This window comes from Opisthorchis viverrini, assembly GCF_000715545.1.
Source record: "Opisthorchis viverrini unplaced genomic scaffold opera_v5_369, whole genome shotgun sequence".
Lineage (NCBI taxonomy): Eukaryota > Metazoa > Platyhelminthes > Trematoda > Opisthorchiida > Opisthorchiidae > Opisthorchis > Opisthorchis viverrini.
Window position 1 is genome coordinate 1 of NW_008752023.1, and position 21,515 is coordinate 21,515.

The 21,515-nt window shown below is 45.5% G+C and overlaps 1 protein-coding gene across 1 annotated transcript in view; it reads right to left on the reverse strand.

Annotated features, from left to right (window-relative positions):
• Positions 1-15,147: 15,147 nt before the first annotated feature.
• T265_10421 (hypothetical protein) overlaps positions 15,148-21,515 on the reverse strand; it is a gene marked incomplete at both ends in the record, with an annotated part of 38,320 nt that continues 31,952 nt past the window's right edge. The window contains 2 exons of the mRNA XM_009176789.1: positions 15,148-15,190; positions 15,238-15,339. Of these exons, the coding sequence (XP_009175053.1) occupies positions 15,148-15,190; positions 15,238-15,339 (145 nt within the window). The remainder of the gene's footprint in view (positions 15,191-15,237; positions 15,340-21,515) is intronic.

A 21,515-nucleotide genomic window follows, 5' to 3' on the forward strand; every position in this document is an offset into this window, starting at 1 on the left:
AAATATGCAAGACCGGAACAGAGGCGACAAGCACGCAAAAACGCACACCATACAATGGGGTTGTTGTTGTTCAGTAAACCAAGATAGACATATAGGTCAAATGTTTGTCCACAATGAAATCACAGCCTTGTAACTGCACCCAGAAACACGCTGTCTGATAAAAACAGGGTCCTCAATTGGTGGATTGGATTATGGCATAGCACCGAAACTGTTGGACGCTTCGTAGGCCGCAGCTGAGGTCATTTCCAGTTTAGCTTTACGAAGACTGGCTCCTGAGGTACGATAGTGCCGATGAACCTAATTCGGGGCGGGGGGAGGTGAACAAAGTGGACGGACGACGGTTAATAGCGAACACGAATTTAACAAAGGACAACTCACATGGTTACCTTTTTACAACGACTTGGAGGAAAGCTAGGTCGGGCGAATCAGACTAGTGGCTGCCATGGAGAGGAAAGAATGGTGCGACAAACCTGTAGAACCGGTACTCTTCAAGAAAGAAAGAAAAAACGTCACTGATATAAAGAATCGCTTGTGCTCGAGATGGGTCGTTATTTAAAATGCGAGCAAAGTGACCGAGGTTTAAACCCGACCCCGAGATCTCAACTGCGCCTGTCTAGGCTTGGGCAACCTGGCAACATCTCAACCCCTCCCTCCGAGTAGCATGGCGGTTGGGCACCGAAAAGGGGCTACGGATGAACGACGAGGACGCTGCATATTTTCGTACAAATATCGGAAAAGACGAAACACTTGCTATTTTGTTCTCCCACTAAGCCACATGACCGGAGCGGATTGCACAAGCAAATCGAAAGCTTCGTTTGACGGTATAAATGTTTGCACTGCCACGTACAAGGTGATTAAATCTCAAGATATCCACTGAAGAGCAAAGCAGCATTCGACGACTGATCGTATCACTGTCGGGAAAGACAACTTGTCATCCCAAAGAAGTACACAAGAAGCTGAAGTACGTTATCAGTGAACTGCAGAAAATTCTGTGATGAAAGTTGAGTACGACCGACTCGAACTGACGTCGATTCTACGACGGTAACTCAGAAGATGCAGACCATCGAACCGAGTGCTCGTAAGAGAACGAACTGCGCACAACCATTTCATAACGAAACCCATCCAAAACAGCTGCTGGGGTCTCCAGTGCCAGGATTTATCACGGAAGTCGCTCTACAAAAACTGAGGTGGATCGCGCAGTCGTACATCGACGCCAAGCATAGATTCATTCACTTGGGTTTTATCAATCAGCTGAAAATTGGAGTTCGGCAAGGTTCTCCAAATCGTCCGTGATCGATTGAATAATGTCGTACGCCTTCCCTGGCTTCACCGGAGTACCTACCAACTAGATAACGGACCTTAATACACTGATAACCACGTCGTTCTGAGTAAAGATCCTGTGGAAGTGCAACCTATTCTTGAAGATATTGAATGAACTGAAAATGAATTCCTGAAGGATGAAACACAACGAGCTGGGGGTAAGAAGGAATTGCTTAACACTGCCGTTACTTTTTGTCATCGTTCGGCGACTCTCAGTTGTTTTAACGCCTTGAAATAGACAGAGATCCTGTCTTCGTAAGGACATCAAGCGACAAAGTACATGCGATAGAACAAGGATGAGAGAACTGCACATGTTCATCCAAAAGCAACCGCTCTACACCACCATCAGGACGGAAGCAGTACGATGCGATTAATTGACGGAGTACCATAAAAGTCACGTGACTGAGACTAGTGTGAATTCAGTGCGTATCGATTTCGCTGTTTTGTGACTAACGAAAAGCAGAGTGAATAAGTCATGGGACCTATAAGAATGACGAAGGCCGATACGCGTTAAGGTTGATAGGGGGTGACTCAAAGACAGTCTTGGCATGAATACTTCAGAAGTAATCGACAAGACAAACACAATGGAAACAGAGCAGTCGCTCACAAAGGTTAGATGGTCAGTTCAGCTGACCAGGGCGACAATACATGGAGGAAATGTCACATTCACAGTCGGCCACACCGGAAATTAGTCCTGAGTCAAGCCACCGTGGCGCGAGTTCGTTGATGCTACCCTCCTCCACCCAAGTATGCCGATGCTTCAGACACTCCACTAACAGGTACCAGCTTCTTCCCACTCAAACACACAGCTCTCTAGGATAAGATGAAGCTACTGCGAAATATGCCGTGCTAGCACACCATTCGCCGAAATAAAAGTCCATCCATTTTCGCGCCAAACATAGTTCCCCCAAATTTCCAGATAAGACGGTTGCATCAGTGAAGGAGAATGCGTTGGCAACTATCACGTGGCTATTCATCCGAATCAGCGCCACGTTGGAGAGTCTTCGGTTGTTTGAATGGCGTTCAACTTCGGAGATTCCGTCTCCATGCTATTCGCGGTTCGGTCAAAGTTATTGCAAGATACTCCACCTCAGAGCAACATCGCTTATTGGCTAGCAGCCTGTACGCAGTTCGTTTGAAAGGAATACAAACACCCTTAAATGGAAAACTTTCTGTCCCCTCAATCCATTTGGATAAAGTCGGTGGACACAAACTGAGACAAAGTCACCTCGCACAGTTTCATCAGTCGCAATGAAAAGAGCACCGTGAGAAAGTAACGGACAACTGCGATCAAGCAAATCGCCTATAAATCATTCGTATTAATGAGTGCAGTTCACTCATTCAGAGTACCAGCGTAAACCGACAGCTAAACAGTTCTGTATAAAGTAATCAATGAACTTCATTGTTCGTGACCGGTTACATCGCGTCACAGCGGAATAGAAAGTTGAAACCGGTGTTCGTGCAACGGCCGGCTTCAAAGATACATCCAGTCATAGATGGTGGTGTGCCCATTTTCAGCAACCGAGAGTTCCTCTCTTCCGGAAACGCTGCGAGAAAAGTTCATGGGAACCTCCTCAAAAATAGTTCTGTCCTTGATGTGAAGATACACCCCAAAAGTTTGTTCCGAGGTGCCTCCGTTTGTAGTTATGTGACATGAAACCTTAAGGTGCTGTCTAAGCGAGTTGAAAACCAAGCAAGTGAGCATCACCGGTGAATTCTATACCCGATTCATCCATTTGCCCACTGCTGATCAAGAGAAATTTGTACGGGCTTTAAACTTGTTCTAGTTCAAAACCACTCCCTCACCTGTGTTTCAGACACTGACCTGACTCTGAACTTTTGACCTCCTTCTCACCCTTTTGCAGATGGTGTTGCACTGAATCCTGTTCTCATCTGTCATGCAAAGGGCGATAAAGGATCAATTGCCACACTGAATTTAATCATGCCCTCTGGAAATATTCAATTGTTTGAGACAAAAATGTACCACAAGGTGCTTAGACCTTTATAAACGAATATTATTATTCCTAGACCCGGTACGGCCAACAGTAAGCACTACGGATGAGCTCTAATCAAAGCCGAACTCGAGATCAGTACCTTCCCTCTTTGATGTGTACTCACCAGAATAACTGCGCCAGGATAGGCTGATGTAAATGGAAATTGTACGGACCCCACAACCACCTAGGACTAACTGCACACCATCTCTTGGACATTTCTAACTCATTCCATCCGAATTCGCAGTTTATCCGCGAATGCGGACCTGAAAACATAGTCTCTTTTCTAGCTAGTTACTAGCAACAAGTGCTGATGGGTTTATACGTGCATCCACTTGGACTAGGCAGCGCTGTGATTCCAATGGCCTCTCTCTGGTCAGTATGATACCCAAATATCACCGCTGAAGGAAAACCAACGAAAAAATGTAAGACTATTGTAAATCTCGACGGAACATTGCTCTTCAATCGTAAACATAACTCAAGTCCCAATGTTCGTGCAGATACGAGGCAGACCATTCCCGGTTCACGCTTCCGTTCATGCTGTCAACCAGATAATATATCGATCAGTTCACCTTCGGTCGCAATGAATCTTAGTTGCGACGAATGGATAGGATTCTCTGTATTAGTGCATGATGGTAGCTCACTTTTGGTTGCCACTAAAAAGATAACTTCTTTAAGTCCATCATCAGTGATTACTGAGAGTGTCATCGAAACTGGTGTTCGGAGGCCAGTCGCTATTAAGAACTGAACATCACGTCGATTGGACAGACTAAACGAAGGCGTCCCGTGATTGGTCAGAATGTGAGCCAATCTGGGTCGGGCATCTACAGCTCGACGTTTCTCGCTCATTCATGAAGTCTCTAGCGTGACCTTTTGGTATATCGTATGATAACCCTATAAATACGGCTGTCTGCATAAAGGGCTCTCCCAAGTTACCGTGCCTTTTGACACACCATAGGGGGCGGAGCAGGAAGCCAAGCACCGACGCGGAAGTTGCACTACCGTCAGCAAGCCACACCAACTGGCCTCATGGACTCGAGGTAGTTAATTTGTTAAGATGCGAGCCTTGTAGCCGGAAGGTCCGCGATTTGACCCCAATTCCCGCATCCCGCGACTGCTCGCATCTAGGCTTCGGCGACTTGGCAGCATTCCAGCCCTCGTGCTTCCTCTGGGTAACGCGGCTGCTGGGCACCGAAAGGGTGCTATCCTATTAGGCCCAACACCTCAAAATGGAAAGCGATTTGGATGCTTCCGAATGGCTGCGTTTCCTGTTACCAGGGGGTATGGCATTATACTTCTCAATTAATCAATTCACTGTGCACAAGATAGGAATACTGATAAGGACAATGGAATTGCGACAAGACTCGTACTATTGTCAAAACTTACCTTGAATAGTAGGAATGAACAAGCAGCGGCCAATGCAGTAAACAACCCAGCTACAACAAGCATGAAGGCACAAACAGACTTGTTTGGCCCACATGTTTTTAAACTGTTGATCCATCCACTGGGAACAAGAAAGAATAGGAATACTTTAGTTAGTCATGACTGAACAGGGGAGAAGGAATGACAAAGGACACATAAATGTCATTCAATAAGAAAAGGTAGCGGAGAATTGAAATGGTCTTTGGAATAGTCCATGCCGCATCTCACTAAAGCCCTATTCCATCCATTTCAAGGTCACACAGCCTCGACCATATGCCTTCTTTTTGCTGTTGTAAGCAAATAGTCGAAAGCTTTGTCAATTGGTCCCAGTTGATAGAGAGAACGAAGTACTTGAGTGATTATTCGTTCGGTGAGATGGCTTCTCACCTATACGCAACACACCACTCATAAGGTTGCTGAAAATCCTTCGGCATCCCACGACAGGTTTCGGCATTCCTGAGTGTAGTATGGTTGGTACCACGTGTATTATCTGACCTCACTCCAAATTACCTAAGTGCACCATAGCACGTGATCTGACTGGATCAGACTGGTTTTCTTTCTAATCACCCTTTGATTGAACGGAACAGTTTATCTCCTCGCCGGACATTCAATTTGACAATGAGGTTGTGAATATCATCGCGCGAATGCGGTGCCCTCTGGTCTTCGAATCACTGGATTCCGATTCAATCTAACCGTCGTGTTATAACCAGTCAGCTTCACGAGTCCTACGACAAAGATGATGCTCAACTCATTAAGGTTATAATCCACACTTCCACAGATTTCACAGTTTACCAAAGTTCCCGTCCTTCACATAATGCTGCAAACAGGTGACCAACTTCTCAATTGACCTACACTGCTCCAGAAGACTTTGTTCTACCTCAGTGAAGCAGATTTGGAGAGAAAAACGACCTTCAAGGTTCGACGACGCCCGGACGTTAAGTAACTAACGTATCAGATAAGGGTAGAAGTCGACTGGCCGAACAGGATTTATGTTTGGTTGGAAGAAAAAAACTGCTAACCAGTGGTTCTCTGGTAGTAAGTCTACGTCCCGTTTAAAAAGTATTGCTCCAGACAGGCCCAACAAACCCATCAACACTTTCAGAAGTTCCTGCACTACATGGGATAGGACGGTTCCACTGACACCTCAGTAACAAATGCTATGTACGAAGGGATGCGAAAACCGTAGTCAAACAAAGTAATCGACCGGTGTCTTACCGCGGTTACTAAAATTGTATACGGACGCTCTTTAGTGATTAACTATCGAACAGTACTAGATTACTGAAGAATGGCCAAGACAAGTTTTCTGCATAAGAGAGGTTGAAATATCCATCGACTGTCTGCGCATCCACAGTCCTGAATTTGTCTGAAAACACATCTTCCTTATCTAGGATAATTTCCGTCAGAAAGCCGAAGATACACATGTGTTTGTGCCTAACACTGGAGCACTCAGTCCAGGTAAACTCGTTAGGATATCCCGATAAGCTTCGCCTTTTTACTGTCTTAAAATAACAAAATGTCAATTTCTCTTTCAAGATATGTGTTGTCAGTTGTTTTTGACCTACCTCGACTACGTTTTTCTCACACTGACAGCGTTGTCTATCCTGTTGAATATCGTTCGTAAACTGCTTATTGCACGTGATCTTCCGTCATATTCCCTTTTCATCGAAAAAGATCATTGCTTCAGAGTCTTCTGGCGCAAACCGCTCCAAAACCGAAGTAAGCATAGAACGAATATCAAACGATAGGTTAACCCTCTATTCAATGTTAACTCGGATCATATTCACTCCTGAAACCGTTAAGGGAAAAGCTCCGCTATAAGAACTACCACATAGTGAAGCTCCGTGTCAGACTGCGTAACTTGTGAAGCCTTATTCACTGAGCGATACGCCATTATCACGCCTGCTCGCCTTACAGACTGCACTTTTTCAGCGTTTTACCAATTGCGTGCCCATTTTCATATCCGCTATGAGTCTGTGCGCGGAAAACCAATCTACAGGAATGTGGATTGTTCACATACGCTGGTGATAAACTCAATCGAGCTACTAGTACCGTCGCGCCGCTAACAAAAAGAAACCGTTCAGCTGTAACATCCTTCCGGTGCCAGCTACCATGCCTCCAAAAGGAAGCCCGAGGTTCGGGATACTGTCAGGTTGCCCAAGCATAGACAGAGGAAGTCGGGCTATGCAAGCAATAAGTGTCAAGCCAGTGGTGAAGATGAACCGCGAATCCTTCGGCTTCACGCCATTTCTACCACTGAACAGATACCATTCCGCTGCTTGACAACGAATAGAATGCGTAATTCATGAGACCATCAGAAACCGATCGGCCACACAAGAGATTATGCAGGGCTTGAACAAAAAAACTACACCGCCTCCTGTAGACCAGACTGGAGATCAAGGCTACAGGGATGTTTATCCATCTCACACTCGTTGAACCTCAGCAAAACCTAGCAGCAGCGAATACATCCTCAGACTGACAACTCAATAATGCACACGACAACCAAAGAAGAACAATAATACTCGTATGGTTGATGAAAACTCTGAACAGCCCATCACAAGTTTCGTCCTTGGGGCTCACGTCAGGTAGGCGCCTGGTGCATAATTCTGCACCAAACTTAACTCCTAATTCGACACCAAAGACATGCGATAATTTCATAAACGAAAGAATCAGGTGAATTTCAGCTGAGCCTCCAGCCAACAACAACTTCATTTGCCAATAGGTCCTCACCGCACAACAGAACAATCTTCAATCAGAGCATACGTTGAGTCCCGTGACTAAAGCGGCGACTAAATCGGATGGATCGATGGAATTCCGATGGAACCAATGTATCGATTTTGTGTGCAGCAATTCGGATAATTCATCCAAATGCTCCAGTTGAAACCACTGGGACTCGTTGGTGACTGTGTGTGTGTGTGTGTGCGTGTGACGGAGGCCTATTCAGCAGGTCCAAGATCACCAGTCCACCAGGACGTCGACTGTTACGTAAGCGTAAGAAGGATTCTAAAGGAGTGTCAGAACGGAACAGGGTAAGTTTTAGAACAAAAGTTCACCAATTTCTGCTTGTTTGTAGATTCTCGAAGTGTACCTTGAGCCAACACCTGCTTTGCCAGAGACTTCAACGATTTAGATGAAGATTCGATGACTACACCTCAGTGAAATCGCACCAAACCCTCTCGGAATCGATGTTACCTAGATAAGATAGTTTATCCGTAGAATGGATCGATCAACTTCCCACTTGTGAGACCCCTTCATAGACGTTACCAGACGAACCACATAGAGTCGACTATCTGGGGGTATCCAGTCAAGCAAGAATCCTTCCACCTGGTAACTTAGAATGACACCAATCCTTGCACATCCTGCCCCAGCAGCTTCTGGATCGCCAGAGGTGCGCAACCGAAGCAGGTGAAGAGTGATGGGACGGTTAACTCAGCTACTGTGCTTGCATCTTAATCAGTACCAAGCGGGTCCAGTGTGAGAGCAGGAGCTTGCTTTGGAGTGCGGACAGTGAAGTTGGCCAGATAGACTGGCCGTTGAGGCTTGAAGATTGATTTCGAGATACCTGAGGATATCGGTGTCAGATGGAACGCACATGTTGGTATCAAAACGGATGCAGGACGAACGGAGCCACCCGTCCTAATGATGGGCAGGGAGAGTTATTATTAATGGAGTGGGGAGGGGAATGAAAAAGTATGTGGAACGGAAAGAAGTGAGGCGACCCGGCTGATGGCACCACGCGACGACCGATGTAGCTATGCGTTAAATTCATGGACGTGTTGGGGTGGCATACTTCCAGGGCCCCTACACCTAGATAAGGGGACGATTAGAGTTCTCAACCAAAGGCTTTGGCTCAAAAGCCTGACTGCAAGGCAGTGGTGTTTGGCGGAAATGCAAACACTGCCGTTTCCAGGGAACAAGTCGCTACACATGATCCAACCCCCAACCTGGAGGACCAGCAGAGCGTGTTCGTCAGACCTCTAACCATTGACCAACCTGGTATGGGAGACCGCGAGTGTCACGCGGACAAACTCCACCCAGTATAGCTCAATGGGTCGCGAAGGTACGCAAACGATTATACCATGCTACGTTAAGTACCTAATTCACGACCAAATACTCATTTTCTAACCCGTTGAGGCCATCGGACACCAACGCTACTGAGGCATCGATGGGCAAGAACCTGAAGAGGCCTCGCATTATCTGTCCGAAGAGGCTGCGTCTCGGAGGCATTGAACCACAGAGCCCTTACTGTAGCCTCGTACATGCGACCCCTAAGACCCAGTGATATGCGACAAGCGACGCAAATTAGCAAACGTGATTCGGACCTTCAATATTCCTCCACTAAATTCACTTCCAGATACTCATCTGGCAAATCTGAATTAGGTCTGGCAACAAGAACTTCACTAACATCGACTAGCAACAACACTTTGCAGGGTTTCCAACTACGAACAGAGGGGACATCACACAGGTCCCTTGAGGATCTTGGATATACCGCCGTGTCGTCTAATTTGGACACTCAAATCGAGCTTCAGAGAGTTGTGAACTGATCTCATCAGTCACACTACAATCGGAACTAGTACAGCATCCTGGATATTCAGAACGCACCACAACCTAGGGTGATCCTCAACGGGTTGTAGGCGGCGTACTCGGTTACTGCACGTCCAGAAGCAAGGTGGATACAGAGAGCACACCAAATGACAGGACGGAAATCAATTTGTGGCCAAAATGCACCCGATTTCGATTACATCTATACTCCGACCAAAGACTGATCCATGAAGATTTTGGTGAACGCCCAGACCACAACAGGATCCAAAATGCCGATAGCATTCAGGTGATTCGAATCAAATCAGCTGTGGCACCCCATACTCCCCAAGACTAAATGAAAAGCCAGGATGGAGCTCGGACCACCGACCGAACTGTCAGCAGCCGGCGAATTCACCATTGGGTCATCTCCCACCCAGTCAGGGCATATAGAAGCAATCCGTCCAAACTTATAGTAGTGATCGGAGACGGCCTACTTGATCGCGTTGCATAAGCGACCTATTCAATTTTTGTCTACGCAAACCCCGCATAATTGCATCAAACAGTAACCGAACCGTAAGGAAGAATTTATGCACGATTACAAAAGCTTCTGGCTTTTCGGCCTACTGGGTTTAGAAACACAGTGGCGAACATTTCAGCCTTGACTAAAGTTTACCCTTTTCATAAAGGAAACCACTCACAAGGTTGCTGAAAACTCTTCGACAGCCCACGACCGGTTTCGCCCTTCCGCTTGGGGCTCATCAGGTAGGCGCAGTCTCCGAGTTTCCGTCAACCTTATGTTCTACTTTAACCCAAATTGTACTGTTTTCGAGAAATACACTCATTTGCAAATCAATTTGGCTTTTCAATTATAGAATATCCTAAACGAGAGATTCAGTTGAGTCTCTCGTGAAAACCAAATTGATTTGCAAATGAGTGTATTTCTCGAAAGTTTGCGCTTGTCCACTCAATCTAGATTATCAACTAGATGAAAAAGTTTGTCTGAGTTACTCAGCTGGCGAATACGTGCTCTGAAGGACCAGTTGCAACAGCATCTGTAAGAATGAAGACTCGCGACAATCATGGATGACCATGAATAGGTGCGACAATCCATCGATTGAGGAAACACTTTAAGAATTTCCGTTTGGCCACAACTTTAAAGTGGCGAAGCTATGTGGACCACTAATCCGTACGTTGTGCGCGAGTTAACGATAGTCATCATCATCAAAGACAGCAACATCAGTGTTGGCACTGATGCTTCACTGCCGTACAACCATACGGTTCGTCTAGCTATATATATATGAATATATAATTGTATTAAAAGTCCTAGAGTGAAAACAGAAAAAGAGTGGGTGGGGGAGTGGACCTAGTGCTGGCCTATGTCAAGAATTCTGAGGTGCNACATCAGTGTTGGCACTGATGATGACATCACGAACGCCGTTTCTTGCAACGTCTCCAGCCACACACAGACGGGGTCACGGGAACCTCATCCTGGAAAAAGTACAGCACCAACAACACCCAAACTCTTCGTGATCTCTTTCACGCCTTTCTACCAGGTCATGTGCTGTTCACCTCGCGGTTTGCGACATCCTGATGCAGGCACGGAGAGCAGCACTCGTCTCGGTAGATGGTGTTTCGGCATGCGTAGCACATGACCGAGCCATCGTAGTCCATGGTGCTGGATGTTTTCTCGGATGGAAGTGCCTGCAGCACAACCACAGTACAACCAGTCATCTGTCTGTGGTTCCAGAGTGTGGCTCACTGTAAATTCGAATCCCTCAGCCAAAATCCGTGGGCAGTTTTGACTGAGGTCAACCACAAAGGAAAAAAGGCTGTCAACGGCTTCTCAGTTTGGTTGTCAAAGATGAAATTCGGAATGTTCTCTCTTATTGGTTACGAGAAATCCCCATGAGAATGCACCACTCGATGACTTAAGTACGGTCGACGAAGATAATTCTTCAAAGTTCGAATCAGTCAGCCGTAATTCAACAGTTCAGAATTCAACCAGTATTCGAGGATCTGTGAGCTGCAGTGTTTCGCTGCTAGTTCTCAGGAGTGACAACATAGGTTAATCTGAATTTGGGAGACGTTCTTCAAAGCGGAACATGAGAATTGGGTTGAATACCATAAGGAATCTGTTCGTACCAAGTTCGTTTTTAAGAGAAGACTCACCTGGAACCAGGCTGAATCTCTCGTTTATCATGTTCTCACCCAACCGAATGTTTTGTACCAGGTCACCTCATACTTCAGTTGGTACGATATTCGAGACATCGTATTAGTGTCTAGACGTCTACACATTACTCACAATGTGGCCGAAAGCTCCCGGTGGCCCCGTACAGCACATTCAGCTGAAGGAGACCAGCGAAAACGAGATTCAATTGAGTCTCCCGAGAAAACCGAATTGGTATTCATGAGTGCACTTGTCAAATTCCACCCAACTTGAGTTGAAAGACAACATGAGGTTGAGGGAAACTCAGGGATTGCGACTGCTTGACAAGCTCCATAAAACGCGAGACCGACGGTGGACTAGAGTTTTCAGAAACTTTATGAGTAGTGTGTTATGTAGAAACAAGGGGTCAGTCATTCATGACAATAGGCTTTGCGTAAGCTCACAGAAGTATCTATAAGAAGAGACAGCCCCGTCACTAAGCAGCAAACAAACAAGATAAGAAGACCCTGTTTGACATAGAAGGTGGAATAACGGTCTACCTGTGAGTATTCGTACCAAAGAGAAAGAACAGCAACCACGCCTAACATAAACTGGATGGAGAACCCCACGCACAATCGATCGTCAAAAAAAACCACATTCGGGTACAATCGGCTTAAAAGTAACACCAAGTAACACTAAGTTTAATCTGAATGCCAAGTTTCAAAATAAGTGCCACGGTTACGGTACGACTGGTGTGGACGGCGGATCACCCAAGTCAAAGGAAAGTGACACCAAATGACTAAAAACGGTAAAAGGAATCGGGGCGCAGCAACCAGTCGGGAGGTTCGAGGCTAAAGTGGCATGGCAATTCGCGAATCTGTTCGGGAATCAAAGAACCAAACATCGGAATGAATAGACAAGTTCGGATGTGTGTAACCGATGAGTTTCGGTACGGATTCGGGTGGAAATATTGTCAACGGTCAGGCGTAAAGCATACGCGCACGATGGGGCAAGAATCACCGGGTGGCTTATGTCTTGGATGGATCGCGTAACGAAAATGTTGCATGATCGACCGGCGATTACAATCGACCACGAACCACGGGCTGAATTTGAAGTTGCGTCAAGGCGCAGGGGCANGGAAGATGTCTTCATACTTCTGGAACCACCATCCAAATTTCACTCCTGATAAACCATCGAAAACGAATTCGGATATGGAAGCAGCAATGGAATCAACTGAGGACTGATTCTTGTCCACAGCGGTTTCGGACTTGAGGTTCAATTTTTTTGACAGCATTTCAATCAGCTGTTTCTGGGATTCTTCAAATTGTTTCTGCTGGATATGGAGGAGTTGCTGCATTTGTTCGAATGAAATTATCATCTTGTCCACACAATCCGTCGCCAGGTTGTTGTGTCGTCCGGAGGTAACCCGTCAACTCGCGTAAGGAAGAAGCCAAAGTCGAGCACAGGAACAGGTCTTTCTTTTGCCGCGAAGTAAGGCGGTTTATATACATCGGAAAAAATTGCATGAATTGGCTGAGACTTTCTCTTCAACCGAATAACCAATAGGAACCAACAGTTATGCACGATCGAGCAGAAAAATAACGAAATGCAACGACCAATACGAGTCACACGTGAGAGCGGAACGAGGATAAATCAATAGGGACTCAGCACGATGCAATCTGGTGGCTGAACGTGTGGTGACGACAAGTATAAGCAGAATGTGAGAATTGACCAGAAACGATCAGTCCGTAGTTAAGACGAAATTTTAGACAATTAACAGTTCCGTTCTGGTAACAAAGGGGACCCTTGAAGGTGGCATCTTCACAAAAACGACGAGAATGAACACCGAAGTTCCGAATGTGCTGGTCTTCGGATAAGTCAACTGGACAAAGTGTGAGTTTAACGGCAATAACGTGATAATCAATATGAGCAGAATTTTTACTCAGCTCTTTTACTCGATGCTCGTTGAGGTGGATACGCACATATCAAAATGAAGGTGAATTGGATGCATATGACTAGCACATGTCTGACAGAAGGTGCTGCACACAGTTCGAAAGAATAAATCTGAGTGTACCGATGTCAGAAAATGACACAGCGATGGTGACAGATAGAACAGCAAGTTATATGCTTCGATTACTTACATGACTTTGGATATCAGCACAGTGGAGATTGGATAAACTCTAGTCTGTGTGCTACCTACGAGGTGTCTCAAAGTTAAAACCACTATGACGGTTTTTGATGGGCTATGCGAGTAGTCAAAGTTATGATCAAGACAGTCTCAGCACGATGCAATCTGGTGGCTGAACGTGTGGTGACGACAAGTATAAGCAGAATGTGAGAATTGACCAGAAACGATCAGTCCGTAGTTAAGACGAAATTTTAGACAATTAACAGTTCCGTTCTGGTAACAAAGGGGACCCTTGAAGGTGGCATCTTCATAAAAACGACGAGAATGAACACCGAAGTTCTGAATGTGCTGGTCTTCGGATAAGTCAACTGGACAAAGTGTGAGTTTAACGGCAATAACGCGATAATCAATATGAGCAGAACTTTTACTCAGCTCTTTTACTCGATGCTCGTTGAGGTGGATACGCACATATCAAAATGAAGGTGAATTGGATGCATATGACTAGCACATGTCTGACAGAAGGTGCTGCACACAGTTCGGGGGAATAAATCTGAGTGCACCGATGTCAGAAAATGACACAGCGATGGTGACAGATAGAACAGCAAGTTATATGCTTCGATTACTTACATGACTTTGGATATCAGCACAGTGGAGATTGGATAAACTCTAGTCTGTGTGCTACCTACGAGGTGTCTCAAAGTTAAAACCACTATGACGGTTTTTGATGGGCTATGCGAGTAGTCAAAGTTATGATCAAGACAGTGATTATTCCTGGGATCGGCCGCATTCGAACCGTGAGAAGGATATGAAGCACCTCCAAGAAACCCTCGTTACCCACCAGAACGTAGGTCGATAGCCAAACTCATAGACAGGCTCCAACGAACGCGAAAATAACACGCAGGATTGGATAGAGCCAGATCGAATCCAAATATTGATCGACGCTGAATGACTTATACTTAAAAAAACTCAAAGTCCAACCGTCAAGTCCGCCAACTTTTCACGCGATAAGCACCTGAGAGAGTCAGACAGTACGTGAGACAAAGACTGAAAAACCTGGAGACCATAGAATAAAAATACATTTGAAATATGTGGGATACTTTACGGTTGAGGAGGCAATCTATCAACTGTGTAACACTTGAGGTTCCATCGTGGGCGGACAACTTAGTGAGTATTGACCAATCCAACAGTCGATTACAGTACACGTAGAATGACACAAGTATAGACGGGCAAAGGAAAAGATATCAGTAAATCGGGCGAGAGAGAGAGAGAGTGGAGAATAAACGCGATTGATGAAACAGGAAAGCTTAAACCCTATCCAGCACGTAAACTGTATTTGCAGAAAGCAGGACCAGCTCAAAAGTGCCGGCAGCGAGTTCATAGTAAATCGAACAATATGGCCCAACTACAACGCGATGGTGTCGAGGATCAATGTCCAGACGGTTAGTAAGGCTCATACCGCGCCCCTTGTCTTGAAGTGATGAATGAATGAATAAGGATGCCTATATGAGAGAAATTTCACGTCATTATTTCGATATTCCTGTACCTATGAACAGCCAGACACAGAATCCAATGATTCTACGGCAACTTCTGTGGGCAGCTGACGAGCAGGGAGTATGATGCATCTAACGAGTATACGGACGAGAACAGAGTAGCTGGCATATAATCCTGTAACGATCATGATGATCATAATGATAATGTAAGGTTGTACTTACCAGGAACCCAGATAATCAATACCGAGGCATTGAATAAGGATGATAATGGTCTGTGCGGCGAACATGATGAAGAACAACACGTAGTTCATTGAACTGTCCGATCTAGAAGGGGCAACAGAAAACAAGCATGGTTCAAAATGGACGGATAGGGCAGGTACATTCTAGATTGTGGCTTACGTATATCTGAAGGTGAGTTGTCAAAGACCAATGCAACAGATGCTTCCAGGTTTGTGCCAGTGTCATACTTTCAACTCAGTTCAAAATTGTTACCAGCTGAGACTACAGTGGATTTGCTTTTCTGTCTACATTGGAAAAAAAATCAAAGGTCGAGCCGTTCCTTACATCACCTAACACGATTTATACGACAATCTGCACACTTGGAACACCCAGTGTAGGCGTGTGAGAATGTTTACTAAATGAGAATGATCAGCTGTGATGCATCTATACACCGGTAAAAGAATGAGTTCCTCTAAACAACTTGAACAAGTCAATGAGCTGTGCTTTTGAGTGACCGAATCTCCTCAACCAGTGTACCTGGTTCTGTGAAATTAGATGTGCATCAGTAAACGTTTGTATTGTATCAACGTTATACATGTCAGATTCTTTCGCCTATTATCTGGAGAGATAGGGGGATGGATAGCCGCGCACTAGAGACGGAAGTTGATATCGTCAACGCATGAATCAAAGAGTGACAGTGGACTTTTCATCAGGGAGATGGGAAGGAGTTATGAAGGCACCAGCTTGGAACCATGCGCGCGGCTGAGAGTTCGATTGGACCACGCCTGTCAATGTGTCTCATCTCAATTACCCATCTGTGGGGACACCAATGACCAAAGCAGCTGAGTTTGCTGACACTAAATTGCGCACTGACAATGTCTCCTCGAGTGGGGAAGAAACGTCTCAAACGCTAATTACTGAGCTCGGCGAACAGATAAACGGTCATCTGATCAACCACCAATAAACCAGTGCAATATGTCCAGAAGACTTTGGGTGTGATCCTAAGATTACTATGGTTGTCTTGACCGGGTCAAGTACCTAGTTCCTAATATAATGGTGGCTGTGATTTAGTTCACCTGTGCACGTAAGTGCACGGTGCAACTACAGTTGACATGCGAATCGCTAGGACTCGAGATGCCATTGTGGAACACACGTCACAGGGCGTGTGACATCCACCTAGAATGAGTTCAAAAGATTCAGGCTGAAGGTGAGGTACACGTAAATCGCCAGCAGATCCACAGTGGAAGAAAACAGGACTTCCTTCAAATGCCAATTCACCACGTACCGATCTCAAGGAACCCCTTCCTCACATAGGCCAGATCGAATAGTGATTTCCCACGGACAGGCTTGAAATTTTAGCCGTGATGGCATCAACGAGTAAACCGAGTACTTCTCAGGGCTTTGACAGTGTGACAATCTGACGGTTTCTCATTCCTTGTACTTCACTTGGGTGGTATGGCAGATGCGCATCGGAGAAATACCCGCAAAGACAGGTGGGAACTACGCCCACCTGATAAACTCAGAGAATGATGAAACCGGTCGCGGACTGTTCAAAAATAATCAGCAATCTGATGAGTGTTGTTCCGTTAAGATGATACATATGTTTAAAAACAAACAAGCATTAGCTTTTGTGCGGAAAAAAGTTGCAACTGAAACGTAACTGTTCCAGTCACACCCAGTATTCACATGTATCGATCTAACATTCACCTGGACTTATATTGGATGGATACGACACAAGCCTACAACTGCACAATTAAATTGATTCTTTACAAGCACTTGTCACAAACCTTGGTCTCTGCCTTACTATCAGAATGTGGTTAACCTTGTTCCAATTCAGCTTATACGAGACATTTTTTAGAAATCAACCTCATCTGCCTTTCCTTTTACGGTTGAAAAGCATAACGCCTGGCTGACATCTGTCACATCTCCTTTGGGTAGAATGAAAGGTTTGTCTAATGATGATGAGCAGAGCGCTCGTTTCCGAAATTCCTAGCAACCCGCATAGTCGCAATTTGTCATTTCATGGTTTTAACCAAACTCGGCTCCATTCAGCCAATTCGGTACTTTTGCGTGATACCTGCTATCATTTGAGATGGTGCCAAGCTTTTGAGGTAAGAGGTACCACCACAGTCGACCTCCGAAGAGCGAGTGTTTATAAGGATCGAACATTTTCCATACTGAGATTTTATGGCACATCCCACTTCGATGGAGCAGAGACTAAGCATAATCAAGAGATGAACACTGTACACACGCACCTTGTGACCTTTAGTTCATCAACGCCCGCTGTGTGGTGCACAAATGTGGATTCAACGAAAAGTTTAGTGTCCGAACTACATGGCCAGTTCCACCCGGCCACTTGAGGTACTCCCTTTTTGAACTCGGGATTGGGAATACAGGAGAGCAATCCAGCAGCTTGAGTCAGTCTTGGTGAGTTCTATTTGACACCAACACTGCTTAAGTGCAATACTACCGAGTGGACGCAGCATTGAACGGCAAAAAGGGAAGCAAAAGTGTTTCACATTCAGAGACAACAGGTCCACTCAAGCAGTCGCCGCAGAGAGCATTCACCGCATGTTCCATTTGTATACAAGCTCCAAAATAATTTTTAAGAACAAACGGTCGGTAAATAGTACAACCGCTATCCGGAGACATCAGTATTAGCTAACCCTCTGAAATCTCATTCCATGGTGAAGTGCTTCCAGGGGAGAATCAGTTTAGTCGGTCCAATTCTTTTCTTCTCAGACGGGATATCTTCCAGGAACACAGCTACATGGTGAGGCTCCGAGTATATTGGAAGCTATGTTCACACCAGACTCGTCGCAGGTATGTATAGTCGATCGGCTCTTCAATGACACAGTCCGACAACAACAAAACTGGCTGTTGAGATCCGGTAACATCGACCGTAGCAGTCGTGGCGCGTACTGCGGATAATCAGTCTCTATGGAAGGCTCTTAACTCAGATCGTTTTGGCAAGCATCCAACTAGAAACTTGGTCCTTTACGGTCAAATCGGATGCCGATACTCTAGACTGGTTCAAGGTGAGTCCATCGAAAAACCAAATTTGTTTGCAAATGAGTGTATTTCGCTAATTTCGTTCAATTTGGTTTCAAGTAGAACATAAGGTTGACGGAAACTCGGGGAATGCGGTTACCTGATGAGCCCCAAGAAGGGTGAAACCAGTCGTGGGCTGTCGACGAATTTTCAGCAACCTTATGAGTGGTATACATGAGTAGTATACATGGTCAAGTTTTGTTTTTTTCGAATCTTTTTCATGAGGCAAGACAAAACTGTTCAAGGGACAAAGATCTATTTACACCTGTACGTGGGTACCGCGCACGTGATGCACACACAAAAACACAACACAGCTTGTTGATGGTTGCGTCCTTTACCCTGCAGCAGACATGTGCACGACTGTCCTGAAGCTGTCACACAAAGTTTGGACGAATGCCAACAACTAGAGATACGGCTCAAAAGACAGAGGCTCAGATTAAGTGGGTGGTGGGTCAATAGGATATCGAGCTAATAGACACCTGTCGACCACACACGATTAGAACAGTCGAATGAAGTTGCTAAGAAGCAAAAGTTACTGACTGAAGTAACCAAACACGGCTCTGTTGATGAACGAACGCGCTGCAGATCTTGTCTGAGACGAAGAAATTCATGAGGAATCAAAGACTGAGAGGGCAGCGATAGCTGAATCCGAAAACAGAATGCATGGCCACTAGAAAGCTCATGGTGAAAGGTATGAAACCATCTTACAGTTGAAAACCCGGTCTACGGATCAGGAACGGCGAGATGAAACCAAACATCGAGGATCTTCTGAGTGGTAGACGAAGACCGCCTGTTTGGAAGCGACCTAACAAAACCGTACAGGCAGACTAACAAATAAGGAAACCCGCATACACTGATGTTTGATTAGCGATCGAAAGGAGTGGGCAGAGTGAACGTCACTCACCAGCCAATATCGTGAAAGAATAACACCAAAGAGAATGTGAAAGCACTACGAGGCAGCTTGAGGTTTCTGGAAGTGTAGATTCTGAGGAGTTTGAAACACTGAATCTCACAAGAATTTTCGCACACCATAAGCATAGGAGTGGGCAGAGTGAACGTCACTCATCAGTCAATACCGTGAAGGAATAACACCACAAAGTGTGAAAGCGAAACGGATGAACAGATTGTTGAGAAAAATCGATGAGGATATGAAGTAGTCAGTGAATGACATCGTCCTTTTCGGGGAAAACATTGGCGTAGAGGACGAAAAAATGGTGAAAACGCTAGTTTTAGAATGGGTCGAGTGTCCTTGAACACCTGGAATTCACTGTAGGATATCGAACGTATACTGAGGGCAAATCTAGTGTGTGACAGTCGAATGACGAAGTTCAAGAGGCGCTTTGCATGAACAAATTACATCGCATTCCATATATGTTGCCTCACTAAGTCCCGCGTTTATTTATGCATTGCGCTCCACATTCAAAAGCACCGTGTGGAAAAAGTATAGACAAACACCGTGAAACAAGCCGTTTTTATTTCGCCGCCCGTTTTACGCTTTTCTTCAAAAAATTGGCATCGATTTCCGCCGTCTGTATTACCGAACTTGAGTTCGGCGGGCCAACTCCGGTTTTACGGAGCTCGAACTCAAATCTTGTGACATGTCAAGCAATCCTTGGTCTAGTGGACATAACACACAAGATGACCTCTGGCATTAAACGAGTACCAAGCTGGGATTCTCTCTGACCGAGGACGTAATGATCACATGTTTAATTTGAAACATGTGCCTGAAACATGTCACTTTTCCAGACGTCAGAAAATCGTCGCTTTTCGCTATCTGTAAAACACTACAGTAAACCATGTGGGCGCGTACAACATCTGCCTACGTTTACCTATTCAAGTGATGCCAGAAATTGTTGTCTGCTCTCGGTATATATTATTGATATTATTGATATACTGCTTGAGACCTGACTACCTGCCGTTGATATCTCGGGAGTCTAAATGTTTCCGGAGCACGCAGACGACATTGGTCTTCTTGATTCGAATTCCTCGAAAATACAAGCGCACCACAACAGCAAAGTGCAACGTACTGCTGCAGTGTTGGTTGGATTGGACCAAAAACTTTGTGCTCACAGACCAGTCAATCGACTTGGTGGACAAATTCAATTATCTGCTTAAGCCCGAAGAGACTCAGTGAAGGCGAGAGCAAGCCTGAAATCCAGAAAACCAAGGCAACTTTTGTCAACCGTCTACGTTTATGTTATGGGATCGGTTCGTCTGATGAGGACATAGTATACATCGACGCACGCCGAAACTATGTGAAAACCTCCGATGTCTGATCAGTGGTGTCCAAAACGTTGGAGACATCTGATTAACAATGCTGAGGACTGCCTACACCACGGAGCTATTTCTGCCCAGTTCTAGAGCTAGGTCCACGACCAGGCTGTTAAGTAGGAAAACCCAGTCGGGGTGAAATCTGCCGTCTCCCTGGACGGGGACCTCGCTTCTCGGCTCAGCGGTTGCAGGGGAAACTGACAGGTGTGGCTCAGTCACCCAGTCAGTGTGCTGCTGCATCACAGCGGTCTTTTGGTATGCACATGCCCAATTTTCCGAGTCATCGGCCGACCAGAATGAGTCAACGGTAATTAACTAACCAGACCGTCAGTGTCAGGCCAATCGATTCCTGTTGTCCCAGTTCTCGGTGAGTGAAACGGTAGCAATTGATCTTATTAGGTGGTTTTCAACTGGTCAAATGAACTGGCGCTAAACTAAAAATTTTCGTAGCTCTGAGGATGACCTTAATCTACCGAAGCGATCTGTACGGCAGTGCAACACAACAGTACAAGGAAGATAGTAGCACATCCGCAAGCTGGCGATCCCAGATTTATACCTATTGCTGTCAGAAACCATGGGATAAAAAAAGAATCCACCAGAGAATCAAGGAGCGGCATTTTCCCTTCGACGAAATATATAAGGGTTGATTGAACGAAACAGCTAGGAAAAAATAAAAACGCTGATATCAATCGTGCGGCTGTAACACCCATCGAATGCATAGCGGCCATACCACCCAACAGAAGTAGTAGGGCTGAGATATTGCCAGGTTGCCAAAGCCTAACTAGGGAGCAGTCGAGGTGCAGAGGTTGGGTTCGAACCATGAACCATCCGTCCAGTGAGTTTGTTGCTTAATTACAGCACACCAGTCAAAACGATCAAGTTTGAACATGATCGCCTGTTCAGATATGATAATTCAGCTGAGTCTAGAGGATGCTAATGGGGGGTGGTAACACGCTCAC